This window comes from Perkinsus marinus, assembly GCF_000006405.1.
Source record: "Perkinsus marinus ATCC 50983 genomic scaffold scf_1104296959768, whole genome shotgun sequence".
Classification (NCBI taxonomy): domain Eukaryota; phylum Perkinsozoa; order Perkinsida; family Perkinsidae; genus Perkinsus; species Perkinsus marinus.
In genome coordinates this window covers 59,652-76,873 of record NW_003206281.1, presented here as the reverse complement: position 1 = coordinate 76,873, position 17,222 = coordinate 59,652, and the positions used below count along the sequence as shown (strand labels likewise).

Below are 17,222 nucleotides of genomic sequence, written 5' to 3'. Positions count from 1 at the left end.
GACTTGTCGCCTGTCAGCACTGTCGCTAAGCTTTTAGGTAGCTTCCCTTGCACTAGCGTGTCCTCGGAATCGGTCTTCAGTCTAGCGGGGTGCTTGTCTCGTCGGGAGCGTTCAAGGCTTACGGCCGACCGCCTCCGAACTTTGGTTCTATTACGCTCGTAATTCATGTTCATTGTCGAGCCAGTGGCTCACTGCAGCAGTTAAACTGCTAGAGTAATTGCATAACACATCATTAACAATATCAATTTGACATGCTTAATAGATTCACGTACAGAGTCTTCACTATGGACTCGATTCGTGAGCCATGAGGATATTGGCAACAGAGTGTTGCTAGGGGATGATTAGATTCATTAGTGTAGTAATTCTTCCAATGCACGATCATGATAAGTACACAATTTTATCCGCATGTTGTGTTCTTATGGAGTGTAGAGCCTAGGGAGTCAAGGGATTCCGACTTTCCGGGCCGGAAATTCCGGCCGGGGAACCGGAAATCACGTCGGGACAGGAGGCTAATTCACGAAGCCGGGGTATTGGTCGGGCGGGACGGGGCGGCCACCTGTAAGCCACCCGGACTGCGGGTCGGCCGGGATCAGCCCAGAGGCAAATGCCCATCCCTGTATCAGGGAGAAAAGAAAAATTTCCCCCTTTTTCCCAATATGGGAAATTTCCCGCATTTTTCCCCGGAATTTCTGGGAAATTTTCCGCTCTGGGAGCAAGGTGCCATTATTCCCAAAATGACAAAACTCTGGTCGCGACTGCGCTATCCTCGCTGGAGATATAGTATGCCTGGCATACGGAGGGTCACAAAGCCACATAGCCGCAACTGCCCCGTCTTCGCTTGAGGCATACAGGGGCTGCTGAAGCTGCATAGCAGCGGCTGTCCTGTCCTCGCTTGAGGCATACAGGGGCTTGGAAAGCTGCATATCAGCGGCTCATCTGTCCTCGCTTGAGGCATACAGGTGCTTATGAGGCTGCATAGCCGCAGCTGAGGCGCGACGGGGGCTGAAGTTCGCCACCCCACTGGGGTGGCCCCAGTAGCCGCCGGACCACAAAATACTCGGAACAGGCAGCTGCCGCTTGAGATAGGCCGGGCCGGCTTTAACCTAAAGCCTTCAGGTCCAGGAAGGCATCAGTGGGAACCTCAAACCTTCGCAAGCCTGTAGATAGGGTTCTTCTGGCCCTTGAGTCCACCGACGTAGTCGGACCACTCTGGACCTAGAGATTAGTGCGCCTCTCATGCTCGAGGCTTGAAAGAAATCACACACGGCATAAACCGTCTGGTTCTGTAAAGCTGCGACGATGTTCGGCCGCACCGGTCGTTTCACGACGCACCCTGGATAAGGGTGAAGGACGCACCGCGGATGATATGCAAGTGTGTGACGGCGACGCACTGTGTGACGCGACCTTCGTATCGGTATTTATAAGTGTTAACTAGTTAACACTTATTACGGAGCGGCCCAGAATCGCTCACAGTGGCGAGTCAATTTCATATTCGCACAAAGTACGAAAAAAAGCTCCCAGAAGTCCCCTTCATTCCCGAGTCCTCGAAGCGTTCCTCACGCGGAATGATACTAAGTTAGTATTACTAACGAACAAGCTTCCGCATAAGTAAATTGTGCGGCCTAAAGCTCCTACGCATCGTACACGAGTTGATCGCCTACAAGGAAATGAAGGAGGCTCCTTCATTTCCTTGAATTTCTTTCATTTCTCCTTCAAGGAGCCCTAGATCGGTGTATTGGGGCCTCCATATCAGAGCGCTATGCGTAGTACAAATTGCGAAGCGAGCGGAGCATATACAGTAACAACAGGCACTTTCGCGTTTTGCGTGCGTGCGTGCGCCGCCGTGCGGAGTTTCCCGGCTTGACTACGGAGCATTGGAAGTAATCAGATAGATCAAATGACTCCTCTATATGCGGAGGTTTTGGAAAAAGTCGGAAAGCCCGATTATGCGAACAGCTCGAAGAGATATGCGCGAAAAACTTTAATGACGGAGAAATGTCCTATCCGGTATATAGAACGTAGTTAGATGAAGTTCATCTGATGAACCGGTTTGGGGCGGAGCTATCGAGCCGGGAACCTGTGTCAAATTCGCTGATCGAACCAATAGACGTGGACCAAGTGAGCTCCGCCCCTTCGTCAAGAAGGCCTAGTATGTAATATACGCGTACATATTATTTTGATCGATCATTAAGAGTTAGCTATTCTGTTAAGGTTCCCCATTTTTCGGTTCGCACCGATCTCTCTTGTTCGCCAATTGCGGCTTGGCCTTCCATTGTTAGTTCTCTACAACTCCCTCAACACCACCCGACAACAGGGAAGGATACTCTCGATGCAACCGAGGAGCGGTATGATGGGGCCGCTATGCCATTGGTACCGATCTCTCTTGTTCGTCAATTGCGGCTTGGCCTTCTATTGTTAGTTCTCTACGACTCTCTCAACACCACCCGACAACAGGGAAGGATACTCTCGATGCAACCGAGGAGCGGTATGATGGGGCCGCTATGCCATTGGTACCGATCTCTCTTGTTCGTCAATTGCGGCTTGGCCTTCTATTGTTAGTTCTCTACGACTCTCTCAACACCACCCGACAACAGGGAAGGATACTCTCGATGCAACCGAGGAGCGGTATGATGGGGCCGCTATGCCATTCGTACCGATCTCTCTTGTTCTTCACTTGCGGCTTGGCCTTCTATCGTTAGTTCTCTACGACTCTCAACACCACCCGACAACAGGGAAGGATACTCTCGATGCAACCGAGGAGCGGTATGATGGGGCCGCTATGCCATTGGTACCGATCTCTCTTGTTCGTCAATTGCGGCTTGGCCTTCTATTGTTGGTTCTCTACGACTCTCTCAACACCACCCGACAACAGGGAAGGATACTCTCGTTGCAACCGAGGAGCGGTATGATGGGGCCGCTATGCCATTGGTACCGATCTCTCTTGTTAGTCAATTGCGGCTTGGCCTTCTATCGTTAGTTCTCTACGACTCTCTCAACATCACCCGACAGCAGGGAAGGATACTCTCGTTACAACCGTGGAGCGGTATGATGGGGCCGCTATGCCATTCGGACTGATCTTATCGGCGCCGTTTACGGAAGTAATCAACGTAACGTTTCAAGGATACGGATTTCAGTTATCTATTTGGTAAATGGGGCCGCTATGCCCGAGGACTATAGCATTCAGATATCTATTTGATGGATGGGCCGCCATGCCCGAGTACTACACCGTTCAGATATCTATTTGGTGAATGGGGCCGCTATGCCCGATGACTATACCATTCAGATATCTATTTGGTGGATGGGGCCTCCATGCCCGAGGACTACACCATTCAGATATTTTTTGGTGAATGGGGCCGCTATGCCCGAGGACTACATCATTCAGATATCTTTTTGGTGAATGGGGCCGCTATGCCCGATGACTATACCATTCAGAATACGATCGCATCAATACGTATCACGATTCCCTGTTCGATATTTTGCACGCACGAGATTCTACACTGTAGAATCTAGTGACCTTTCTCACCGTCTAAGACTAACCCGACCCCAGAGACACCTCTTCTAACCGTCAGCATAAACTAGCGCGAGATTGATCTTATAGGCGATCTACACCAGCATAAGCATAAAACCGTTGAACGCTTAAAATGCCTCCCAACTTCACTCCAGACTTCAGAGTCCAAAGTACAAAAACGACGGGATAGTAGAATATCAAATCGATGGGCAAGCTACGGAACGAGATAATTCAGGAACAGCTACAAGTTTAATTTAAACTTCGCGTCGAGTCTTTTTCTCTCCGAGTCTCAAACATAGAAAATCTCCACAAGACACGTCCGACTCCGCCGAATCCGGGATCAGTAGACGATACAGTCTAACTGTGAAATTGCCACTCTGTAAACGATATAGTCGTGTGGTTAACTTGCACATCCACAGGCCGAATGTTTCGCAGATCTAAGTTAGATCATCCAACCCCTAGTCTGATTCACGCAAAATACTCTCTCAAACGACTGATGGAACCATTGATCAATCTATAGTGAATGGGTTTCTCCTTTCCAGAAATCCACTCCGCGATTGAGACCACCAATTTCGCAAGTGAGGAAATCACATTCGCGGATAGAGATAGCAATTAAACGGTAGCGTTTAGGAGAAAAACGCTCAAGGAGGAAATTGATTTCGGGTTGCGGTTCCGATGATGCAGCTTCAGTGTGCAGCCCCACAACCCCTTTCCGAAAAGTATCACAAGTCCACTCTGTGTGAATAATGAACTTCAGAAGATCCAGATAATGATCCACTCCCACATTTCCCCACATGAATACAAACTTGCAAATATATAAACATCATGCATATGTATAGAAAAGGCCGTTATCATCCCCAACCAACCAGGAACATCTTGGTGATGGGATTACTGTAAGAAGTCATCCCCTACTGTAATTGAGTCAACGCAAAACCTCGTAATGAACAGGAAGTATAATTCGACGTAATTCCATTCGGCTACTGAATCGTCATATTTACGCAACAAGAACAGCGAAAATAAGTAAATCGTTTTACGAGAAGAGCGTTCATCGTGTTTCCGACAAACTACTCGCTTGCGAAGTAAGGCAGTTCCTATGCCAAACACTTCACAGAGTGAAGGATGAAATCAAGAGACTTCCTTAGAACTGTTAGTAAATTTATGCTCTCATTTTGAGCCGTGAAATAAAAACATTTACTTCAAAAACTTAATTATTCCCGATACTTGTCTCATAAATGATTGCAGTCAGACTGAGAGGATAAAGCAGGAGCGAACAAATAAACATCAGCGCGCTCCAGTACCTGAGAAAAAATGCAGAATAATAACCAAGTCGGTTCGAATGAAGAACGCAAAGAGATGCTTTCTCATATCTAATAATGAGAGATATGGCGCTTCGTGAAGAATACGAAAAGCAGAGTAATGGGGTGGAAAATTCCGATGAGACAGAGTAAAACAATATGAGATAGAATAGAACCCACGACCTCTCCATCCCAATACTACCATCTTTTCCATCCCGCCACTGTACCCCTTTCCGACTCGAATATTTTACAGTAAAGGTAGCTGGGCATCACGAAACAGAGCAGATTTCCACAGATCAACCCAACAAGCTCGAATACTATCCCCAACGATGACACAACGAAAGATAGCGATACAACACATAGTAGCATTATCGTAGTAGTAATATATCTAGAAACGACACCACCACGGATCGAACCGGGGACCTTTCGATTACTCAGTACCTGAGATTGCACTCAGCCTTGTCGCATGTCGGTGGTTTCCCGCGATAAATCAATAGTTCGACACTTCTTCGACTTGGATGAATCGTCAACGGCAATGAGAAACTCACCTGAACGGAAAGCGCATCTTCGTACATTGAAAAAGTCAAAGCTAGTTAACCCAGACGACTTCACAAGATGAAACATTTGACCAGTGTTGTAATATATGATCGCTTTCCTCAGCTGACCCTAGGAGCTTCCTCACTAATTATATGGGTTCATATACGAACTAGGGTAGAAATGTACAGAAAACAACAAGAATTTTGCAAAATTTCCTCAGAAATTCTATATTGTCACCAACATATGTGGTCCACCATGTGCATATTCTTCCACACTGCATTTGACAGCAACAGTAACATACAACAAAGAATAACGCGTAACGTATAAATCAAATAACTAGTGGGGCTATCAATGATCAATATATAATCTTATATGTCCATATTCACGATATACGTAATGAAGATATAGCCTATTCCAGCGGTATACTATATATGCATATTCTCTATAATGGCGTACCGTTAACCCCTATAAAAAATTAGCTGTTAACACCCGTTTAACGTGGAGGGGTGAAATACTCCATGTAAATTACAAGACGTGTATGTTTCCGCGACCGCCGATAACACATTTGTTCTTCGCAAAATGAAATTTGAAATATGTTGTTCACTATTGCTTTTCATATCACGGGTGAAACTCCCTTATAACACTTATTACTTGACACTATGCAGTACGTGCCAACTCGATATGCAAATGTGTGTTATTCCAACAAGTTGTCGCTATCACAGTCCCAAACGGGTACTTTCATCACAACATATGTTCATAGCCATTGTTACATTGTATATGTTCCACACTGATTCTCATTAACCTCAAAAAATAACGCACATTAGCATATCAAATTCGCACGTACTCCAGAGTGTGATCTACCATGTCTACAGGTCGACATTCTACCCCCATGAAAATCAAGCTCGAACAACTTGCAAAAATATGATTTTTTTATTCCGTCAATCATCAAAACCAACTTACCGAAAGCGCTGCCGCAACATACGCAATTTTAATAGGCACATCGCTCACTGGCATTGACGTGAGGAAATTGTCTGAAAAAATGACATCCATGCAAAAAGCGCGCGCCCTGGTGATCGATTCTCACCCCCGACATCTGGGCCATATGTCATATACGGCAGAACCATCGTCGGTAGGAAGATGACCAACCCAGTAGTCACTGCACTGACACTTACAATATTAAGTTTACGAATAGTGACCTTCGGCATTTCCTCTGCAACTTGGAAGAAATTATGATGACACATAAACGCAAACATAAAGACCGGAAATCGCGCCAGCATTCCCACCCAGGATACCGGCCAAAGCGATGCTGAATCGAGCGACGGTTTAGCGTAAACGATCGCGAGTACTGCCAGATAGCCCAGGGAAACTAGACCGAAAGCATTGGTGAACCTACCAAAAAGTTGGTTTGAAAAGGAAATATCCATGAGATACATCAGAGTGATTTCCGAGTGAATGAATTATCATAATTCTCCTTGAATAAAAATATACCAAAATTTGCTAAATAGAATCCTTACACAGCCGATAGTTTTCCTCGGGAAGAAAACTGAAATATCAAAACCACCGACTCGAAAATTCCGAAAATTTTTCTGAGTATTCTCAAGATTTTATTTCTTTACCATAAAAGCTGCAAATTTTCCATGAGCATTTCGAAATCAGGACAAGTACAGCTATGTTCCGTCGAAACTCAACCGATAAACTCACCTGGTTGCATTCAGTCGATGCGCGTAGATGACCGGCGAAAGCAACACAACGACGCCGATAATAACCAACCGCTTTAGAGTCTCTGGTGCCAACCCAGTGGGGTGTAGGTTCTCAATAATAGCGGCGAACAGGGTGCCCGAAATGAGGAGGAAACCGACCGACCCGCCGAGGCCTTTGATGACAATACTCAGATCAACCAACCTGAACATACATTCAGACGACAATTTTATGAATCAAGATGAATATATCCGATTCATTGCATTGACTCATCGAGTGAGACCAACTTTTAAGCTTACCATCGCAAACTTGGGTTAACCAGCTTGGTTACGTTGAAAAACGACATCATTCCATAGGTTTTCGAGTCGTAACTCTGGGCAATATACGACATAAGATAGAGCGAAAACCAACTGGCGATACCGGCGAACACGCAGAATACTATAGCGAAAATAACGCCTGAAAAGAGTGAGCAGATCAGACACATGAAGAGCATATGTTCAAGTCAGTGGACAACAAAAATTCTATTCAGCCCCACCTACCGAATTGTGTCGCAGCGAAGCATCCCCATCATCCCGCTGCCCACCAACGTTTTGGCCATAACCGAGTACCTAAAGGATTGGGAAAATTGAGAGTCAATGTAACTAGGGAGCGATCATTAGAGATCGATTCGGAGTTACAGCTACATGATTACTGTGCAACAAGGGGATTCGATGAATGACCAACATGATGAGAAAGGAGGAAAATTGGAAGTTAATGGGATTCCCAGCTACTACCGAAAGACAAACGATTTTTGCAAATTTTCCCGGGAAAAATACGCGAAGTGTCTGCAATGGAATAATTGCCTACGCTGGGCCAACACCAGTGAAGTCGAAAGCCTTCTCTTTTTGAGCTTCTTTCGTGGTGACAGGCAGCAGAGCTTCATTTAGTGAAGTGCGAGTAGAGATAGATAACGACTCTTGAGGGGTAACGAGAGGAGAAATGTTCATTGGAAAAACGCTGATCTGGTAAAAAGACGTTCCTCCTGTCCCATTCAAGTAGAAGAGGGAATAACCGTGAAAAAACCGAATGGATTAATCGATATTTTTTTCCAAATTTTACACCTTTTAGATGAAAAATTTCCTTCCTTGGATAATTTTCCGAGGTGGGGCAGATATGCCATCCAGAAAAATTCTACAGTAAAATTAATTATTCGAGGTGGGGCAGATATGCCATCCTAGAAAATTCTACAGTAAAATTAATTTTCCAAGGTGGGGCAGGTATGCCATCCCAGGAAACTCTACAGCAAAATTAATTCTTCGGAATGGGGCAGATATGCCATCCTAGGAAATTCTACAGTAAAATCAATTCTTCGGGGTGGGGCAGATATGCCATCCTAGAGAATTCTACAGTAAAATTAATTCTTCGAGGTGGGACAGATATGCCCTTCTGAGAAATTTCTAGTAGAACCAAGTTCTCGAGAGGTGACGGATATGACAAACCGATATATGGAAAACTAGGTTAAATTTATCTGGGTGGGGCGGATATGCCACCCAAGATGAGGCTCAGCAACATGAATTTCACAGTCCCACGAAGCACTGAATACTTCATCTTCAATCCCGAGGTGGCATAGACAACTCTTGTAGTGGTATATCCGCTCCATCGGAATAGACCAGTCTTAGTAAGGCACATCTTGTAGTGGCATAGTCGCCCCACCGGGATAAACTGATCTTACTAGGACAGATCTTGTAGTGGCATAGTCGCTCCAGCGAAATAAACTGATCTTACTAGGACAGATCTTGTAGTGGCATAGTCGCTCCAGCGAAATAAACTGATCTTACTAGGACAGATCTTGTAGTGGCATAGTCGCTCCAGCGAAATAAACTGATCTTACTGAGGTACGTCTCATAGTGGCATAGTTGCCCCATCAGGAAAGACTGATCTCGATGAATCATATTTTGGAATAGCATAGCCACTCCGTAAGAACTGACCTGATCTTACGTATGCTCATATTGGAATGGCATATGTGCCCCACCTGAAAAAACTAAACTTATCGATGCATATTTAAGTGTCATAACGGCCCCACACGAAGAAACTAAACGTATCGCTGCATACCCTGATATGGCATAGCTGCCCCAGAAAAAAGATTTCATCTCGGATTCCAAAAAAATAAAATTACAATTTTTTTTCTCATTTGAGATCAAAAAATTTTAATAGAGGGAAAATTATTTTCCCCACACTAATTTTTTTTCCGAAAATCGTTCGTTTTTTTTTCGAAAAATAACCATCACGAAGACACCACCAGTAGCGTTCCCACGCCTTTTCCCAATAAAATTAAAAAAATCCATAAATTTCAACGGTGAACTAGAACGAGAGATGTATAATGAAAAAGAATGTTAAACGCAATAGTTCATTACGGAAAGTCATTTCAAATACCGACTTCAGAAACAACTTCCAGTGTCCCGCTGGTTTATCGGAGCACTTGACGATTGGCAACATCCAACAACCTCTACTTAGCACGAAAATCACGGAATGTAATTTCGGATAGAAAATGAATCTTGCTCACTTCTCTAGGACACATCGTATATCAATTCGCAGCTCCTCAGATTTGATGCGATCACAAGATTGAATTTTGGTTTCATCACAAGCTCAACGATTGAAAAACTCTTCCTAAAAACAGTGAACTCTGAGGGATGAAACACAAAACATCTCTTGTGTGCTACTAGCGTCGTTCCAACAAGAGAGTGTCACGCGCCACGAAATCCCGATCTTTCATTCTAACAGCAAGTTGCAGCATGGTTTTCCTATTGGCTAACTGCAGAGGTAAAAGTTGAAAATTTAGACTATGTGGTTACCTCGAGTCCGCTGTGTTTTGCTCATTTTCAGGTCGACTTGAATATTTCTTTCGGTCGCGTTGAAGTGCACTGCAAGAGCTTGCGATTAATTAGCGGTATAGCCCGTTGAGTGTAGAGTTTAAATTACAGTTTCATTGATTATTCTTATTAGTAGTGCAAAGCGCTGGCAGAAGGTTCTTATACGGTGATGCCGCGATGGGTGAGTTATGGTAAGGTTTCCTCAGTATAGTTGGAGTACGACACTCCTATACTTCTGCGAAGACTATCTAATCGGCCCTGTTTGTCCAACCTGGAATGTTGCTATCAGCTCGAATGGGCTGATATTTCCGCAGCTGTGATGTGTGCTACAATCATCAATGCATCAGCATGCGGTCATGCAATAGTCAGTAGCAGTTATATAATAGGTTATTTTACACTAGTCGTTGCGCGCACTCATGTTTTGATATCGTAATATTGACCGCACTCAATATTTTCGGTAATCATGAGTAGCGCGAGTCAATGATTTCGTTCATATTTTGATAGAAATATTATTGTTTCTTCATCTCCTCAGCGGATATTCCATCATCTCGTCTCGAAATACGTAGAGTGCCTTGTCTGAAAGACAACTATGGATGGATATTGCGATGTCCGAAGGCAATAATTTCGTGGCGCGCGGTAAAAAATGTAACAGTGATTATTTTCCGTTTTAGACTGGAACCATCGGTCTGGTCGATACACCCGAGGCGGGTCCACTGCTAAACGAACTGAGGAAGAAATTCAACGGACGGTGAGATGAAAATTTTCAGTCTTATCATTTGTTGTTGAGATTGGTAATCAATTTCAGCAACCATTTATGTCGTATTTCAGTCACTGGTTCATTCTCGTTGTGAATTTAGTTTTATTTATGTGTAGTTAATTGTTTCCGTAAGGATCGACTATAATTCTCAGCATTACTTGTGCACAGACACGACGTGATTTTGGTATGTGACTGAATTCAGGGTGGCTGAAGTAAGGTGCCGCCAGACCGCGAAATATTTCACCTGAAATATTACTGAATTTTTCAGAAATTTTCTGAAAAATTTGACTGCGTTTTGGGTGACATTCAATCATCTTTATCAGCTCCATGTATGACGGCAACAGTATGCGAGACCTTGAGGGCACAAGGATCATCATAATAGCGCATAGATCATAGTATGATCATCGCAGTATGCATGTATTTTCTCAAGGATTTCACAAAATCTGGGAATGTCGACTGGTAATTGACGGTGCAAATCTTTCACCAGCGAGGGACTGCAAGGCCGTGTTTAATCGAGACCCCTTTTACTTACCTACCTAAGATAGGTAAGTAAAAGGGGTTCTCGAGTTCATTACCGTTCAAAGGTAAGCTACCTTCAAAGGGTAAAGAACTCGAGAACCTAAGATAAGATAGTCCCACTCACGGATGAGAACCGGTTAGTTTACTGAGTAAACTTTACTCAAGCCCCTCGGACTCGCCCTCAATTTGGGAACATTCATGATCTAATGTTAGTTCTTTTGAGCAAGGTGAGCAAGGCCGTCAGTTCGTTCTACTAATCCACGTCCTCAAGGACTTATTTGAGATTGCGATGAGGCCCAATCAGTTTGCCTTATCCCGTCCCTAACTCGCGGAAATGCGGATAAGTACATCATAATTCTTCGCCGAAGTAGATAATCGCGTGCCACAAAACCCGTGAGCACGATCCCCGGTTAATGAAGCTCTAAAGCATCTTTCTCACTTTGTGTTTAACTTGATTTTGGGGAAAAATACGCACAACTTCTGTTCTTCGCTGTAAGTTTCCAAAACGTTGCTTAGTTCAGAACCAATACTGTAGCTTGATCTCATTTCGAGATTAGTCTCCTCACACTTGAGAGTCTGGAAGTCTCAAGTTGAGACTTAGAGACTTCTGAAACGTTCTTTGAGTTTTCAAGTTTGTGAGGTTAAAGTCTTAATCTTAAGATTCGCCAGATTGACGAATCTGAAGGGCTTGGCGATGCCAATCTTTATGGGCTAGTGGAAATCTCTTAGTGGAAGATACCCGGAGTGTTTTCACGCATCATCAGACATCCCGTAAGATAAAAGCGATTTTGAAATACGGGGCCCCATTTCGAAGCTCAAAATTCGAGCTTTTCAATGATGAACTGGAGTTGGTGTTTGGGATGAGCTCTTGTGATCAAATCATTTGATTCAAATGTAGTACGATACAAATCCATCTCATGCCTATCGCCAACCGCCCGAGACGGAGAAGATTTTCAGGGATGCCTTCTTGAGATGGAGCACCGGCCCAGCCGGTCCGGCCGACTTCTCGAGAAGGAAGGCGCTGTCGTTGAAACTCTATTACATTGAATTTCAGTATTCCATAACCGAAAGTTTGCACACTTTGTCTGAGGCTATTTTGTTCTTCATAAGAATCTCATGATGAGATCAATACGTGCGGGTGGGTTGACTATATCACCGCCAGAAGATACGCGCTAGTAGTACAATCAGGCTGCAGGACCACGCAATAGGTCCTATCGGATAGAAAGATCAATACCGTTGGTTCGACTGGAGTATTTCCTACTTCAACCGGGATAGGGCAAACTACGCCCGTGATCCATGATGAGAGTCCTCAAGCACTAGTTATCGACGTAAACCTCTCAAAAAAGCGAAAAATCCGCCAAAAGTGAAACATTTCACTGAAATTTTTTTCCGTGAAATATCTGACATATTTCACTGAAACATTCTTGAAATATTTCACTATGAAATATTTCAGTCACCCTGACTGAATTTGAGAGTTTGCATAATTGTCTGTTTTCAGCGCCGATTACATACATTGATCCTAGTAATGAATATTTGAAGCAAGCGAGCAAGGTTATTACCAACATGCGGAATCGTGGAGAAGCTACGGTTAGTCCCGAGACTAAATTTACGTTCAGTTGAGCTCCAGGACTCATCATGGAATATGTCGCAGTGGGATCGTTTCTATCAGTGTGATGAATATATGCTTGGTTGCCTCAACTAGACATATTACATTATGGAAATCCACACACGATCTTGAGTAGATGTGTTCAGAAACCAGAGATAATTTCTCAAATTTTTTCCAGAATTTCCAACAAATGTAATTGACCATGTGCATATATTCCCACACGTGTCTTCATTGTGGCAGAATAGCGCTTCGCTCAATGGTCAACCTCTGCTTAGTTTGCGATGGTTCTCGTTGATTGTGCTTCGTAGGCTGTCTGAATTCTGCTCACCTTCCCCCCTGAGTTTCTGTTCCCGTGCCTCTCAGGTCCCTTCCATGTTAGCGGATGAACTCCTGTGCAATCCTTTCCTAAGGGTCGACGATGAGGCCATTCAGAACCGTGCTTCAGAGCTGACCGGGTCCGAACCGGCGCATGACTTGGCTGAGGTTTTTGCGCAAGTTCGTTCATTGAAAGACAGTTTCTGAGTGACGATCTTCTGACGTGATCAGTTGGTTCAGTTTGTTTGACAACTCCGTTTCGGAAAACTTTGGTGTATTCCGGAATTCCCAGAGAAAGAGTACCGCTATATCATCAGACACACGTCTGCTGCGTCATGCGATCTAGTAGTTCAGTGGACGAGAGCTCATGCGGGTATCAGTGGTAATGAAATCGCGGACACCCTGGCGAGATTGGGCGGAAAGAGAAAGGATATAACAAACGTTGGCATTTCGAGTCGTACACTGTCCATCAGGTGAAAGCGAAATTCAGAGAAGAAGAGGAATGGCGATGGCGCAAAGATCGTCAGCTGACACACATAAAGAAGACAGGCGTGATGCTCGACCGCAGCCAATGCAGTCGCCTTCGCACGGTGGCTGTGTCAATGAATGATCGCAGGCTTATCTGCGAAGCCTTGACGGGACATGGCTGTCTGAGGGCCCATGTATCTCGATGGGACGGTGGGATGCCGGAATGTCGCTATTGTGGCATGAGCAAGGAGACTTCTATACACCTACATCAGTGTTCTCGCTGGCGGAGGTGGAGAGAGACCTGTCTGGGTAAAGATGCCCTGGACAACCCTTATGATATGACTCGACTGTTGGCATCAAACCGCAGTGTTCGCAAATGGTTGAAGTACATGAGAAAGATCTGGCCGACATCCCGCTAGGGATATCAAGATATAAAATATTCTACTGCTGGCAGCTGGGGGTCTCTGGGGGGCCCTCCTATTTATCGAACTTTCTGCCGTGTAACGCACTATCTACCGGTTCATACCAGGGCTCAGACAGTGACTGAGCCTGCAGCTATACCTCTATACTGGCTATTAATCGCCTGGTCGAAGGGGTGCTGCGCAAGAAGAAAAAGAAGAAGACACACGTCTGTCATTTCCTTGGAGGTCACCAACCGCGATGGCCAAACATTGGTCACCAAAGTTGCTTGCAACGCAACTAAAAGGGAGGATAGTGGAATGTGAAGATGCGCTCTGTAGTTGTGTAATTGTATCCTTTCAACATTGGCTACGAGGTAGTCAAGCTGCGTGCTAGAGGATCGCTTGTCGGGTGAGAGTGAAGAATATGTGTTGTTACTTTTCCTTATGCCTCCTACTGCTGGAACTTCCAGCAGTAGAACAGAAACCAAGCCCGACAGAATCCCTACCATCTTCGAGTCCGGGCTTGAGACGAGCGCTGATCGTGTAGCTCCGTGTGGCTAGTGAGCAAGGCTAGTTAACCACCAAGTTTCTCAAACAGCCACACATAGAAGTCGAGTACAACGGTGGTAGTCCTATCCCCACTATCGGTTACAGGGACTGATGCCAACGTGTGCATGTATGGGATATGATAGTATCAAAATGATACATCTTAGCAAAGCAACGGCTGCATGCTGCTCACAGCCATGAAAGCCATAAACTCGAAGTTCGAGTCTCGAACTACGACGAATTAACGGGTATTGCCGCGTTATCAGCAGATTCGGAAAGTCTAGTTGAACAAAGAGCACCTTCGAAAAGTGGGAACTCCCACAGCTATCCCTCGAGCTCGGTATCGTCAGATTCGGAAGGAGTATCGGTATGTATAAATGGGTATTGGACTGATATAGGGAACTTCTCCGACGTCTCCGACCCCAAGAAAAGATCTTTGATTTTGTTTTGTATCAGTACAGGCATCGGCAAATACACGCAGTCGTAATACGAGAAGATCATCGTGGAGAAGAGGTTCAGGGAGATTACCTGGACAGACAAGGTGAGAGGACATCATTCATCGCTGTTTGAAATGATCAGAGTCATCAGTGAGTAGAAACCACACATCAAAACGGCCTTCAGATACCCATTCGAAATTCAGCGGTGAGGACTTTGCGAGCATTTCCCGGACATGATGTCCGCTAGGTCCTAGCGACTAAGATATATTGAGAGCAATAATTGTTCCCAATATGTGCTAGTTCGGGTTTCATTGTTCAACAATTCAAGGATAATAGTAGATTATTGCGCTGTGTATATCTGATAACCAGAAGCCGGTGTGGCACGAGTGCCCAAGAGAGATTCTTCTCGTCAGCCTAACTCGCGTCGACGTGAGCAGTCGTATACTAATAGAATATGGTATAATACCATGTCCTACACCGATGTGGAGTCCACATTATGGATCCATGAAAAATCGCTGATTAGCTGGTGCTGTTGTCAGGGAGAATCTCAAACCGGCCGTATCTTCAAAGACGCCTTCATCAAGTGGAGCACCATCAAAGAATTGAAGGCAAAGACGATTGTTATGGAGTCTGATTCGTCAGAGGCAACGGTTGAGGAGGCTTCGCCATCATTTGCTGAGAGTTGATCGTGGGAAGAACATATGACATGAAGTAAATCATTCGTTAATTCATAGATGAAGATAAACTCAACTCAACCAAGTAGTTGTTAAACACGATAAATTGTTGGAGATTACAGTCAATTAACGAATCACCGAAACGACTATAGGGATGCAGAATGAAGTTGTCTAAAGGATGGAAGGATTCAAATTGGCACATACATGGAAAATCTCATCCCACCGATGTCATGCATATTGGGATTCCCTTCCGGGATTTACCGCGGTGGAGCGAAAAATTCCGACGGGGGATTGAGCAATCGCGCCATGAAATTGCATATAACTTCATGTCATGGCATCACTTCTTGTACACAGGCCCCATACTGAGCGGAGCTGATCATTCGGATTATCCAAATCGCATAACCTGCCGGGCCGGCACGTTTTTGAGGAAAAAACCCGCTGCCTTTTCTTCAAATTTCCTTCTTTCAGCATCAATGCGATTTAACTTTTTTTCATTTCGTTTTTTTCGCATGAAAAAATGGACCTGAAAAAAAATGAAAATAATAAAAAAAGGCAAAAAAGTGCAAAAACACAATCGAAAGCTAACCGTAAATTGTTAATGATGTATCTCAACTCTTGAAATCCCCATTTTAGTGAGTTCACTATGAAGAAAGGAACCGATCACCCAGGATACAGTGTCCGTTTCCTTTCTTCGTGATCCACTACCAATTTGGTGTCATGGTAAATTCAAGCGGATGAGATTCTCGCCTAGGCTGACGGGTCTCTAACGAGCTGTTCCCTCATCGAGCCAATTCAAGCGGATAACGCTCCTTCCAAAGAGGTGTTATCCGCCAGAATAAGATTGTGATGGAATCCGACTGGGAGCGTCGTTCGAAAGAGTTCATGAGGAGGATAAATATGGGCGCGACAGTTTTAAGATCTCGCAGAACTCTACGAGCAGCCCCACGTTCAACTGGATGATGGGAGTTTCAGCCCGGAACCCTTGGTTGACTTGGTTTATCCGGCCAAGCAACATAGGGGACTCGGCTGTGAGTGATGAGACGCATTGATTAGTAGGCTTCATGATAGCCCAATCGATATGTATAGAGTTCTGACAGATAACTCTCGATTCAAATAGAAACGTTCGCTTCTATTTGAACGCTCAGAACCTTCAGTGTTCGTAGATAATCTTCAGTGTTCGTAGGAAACCTTTAGAGTTCAGGACTCTGAGTTCTCTACATACGAGGCTTGGAAACCGCCCAGAAGTGATACGAAAATAATAGCAACTGGCTTCGGAATCCGAAGTTCGAGTCTCCGTGCTGATGTCTGAAGTCCTCATATCAGCACGGAGACACGTTTCATTTCGTCCCATTCTCTACGCGCTGTGTCGACCATCATACTCGAAGATGACCAGAAGCTCACGAACCGTGAGTTCCGGAGTCAGCAGACAGAGCGGGCTCAGAATCTGCCAGGCAGATGCTGCAACTCGCCAGTTGTGTGTTTGTGCGTTTGTGCGAGCGTGCAGAATTGCCTCACGACAAATGCAGTGAATGAGCTTCACTTTTTAGTTTGTTGTTTGCTGCATCTCGAATCGAGATGCAGCATGTCGTCGCGACGACTCGTCGCATTTAGG

General features: G+C 44.8%; 2 protein-coding genes across 2 annotated transcripts in view; one reads left to right on the top strand and one right to left on the bottom strand.

Annotated features, from left to right (window-relative positions):
• Pmar_PMAR026357 (hypothetical protein) overlaps positions 1–56 on the top strand; it is a gene marked incomplete at both ends in the record, with an annotated part of 1,202 nt that extends 1,146 nt beyond the window's left edge. Inside the window, one exon of the mRNA XM_002772944.1 lies at positions 42–56. Coding sequence (XP_002772990.1) covers positions 42–56 — 15 coding nt within the window. The remainder of the gene's footprint in view (positions 1–41) is intronic.
• A 4,678-nt stretch (positions 57–4,734) lies between these two features.
• Pmar_PMAR026356 (vacuolar amino acid transporter, putative) lies at positions 4,735–7,429 on the bottom strand (the record flags this gene model as incomplete). The annotated part of the gene is made up of 5 exons (XM_002772943.1): positions 4,735–4,806; positions 6,301–6,371; positions 6,425–6,729; positions 7,042–7,242; positions 7,338–7,429. The coding sequence occupies 5 exons, from the start codon at positions 7,427–7,429 to the stop codon at positions 4,735–4,737; spliced, it is 741 nt and encodes a 246-aa protein (XP_002772989.1).
• Between the last annotated feature and the right edge of the window lie 9,793 nt (positions 7,430–17,222).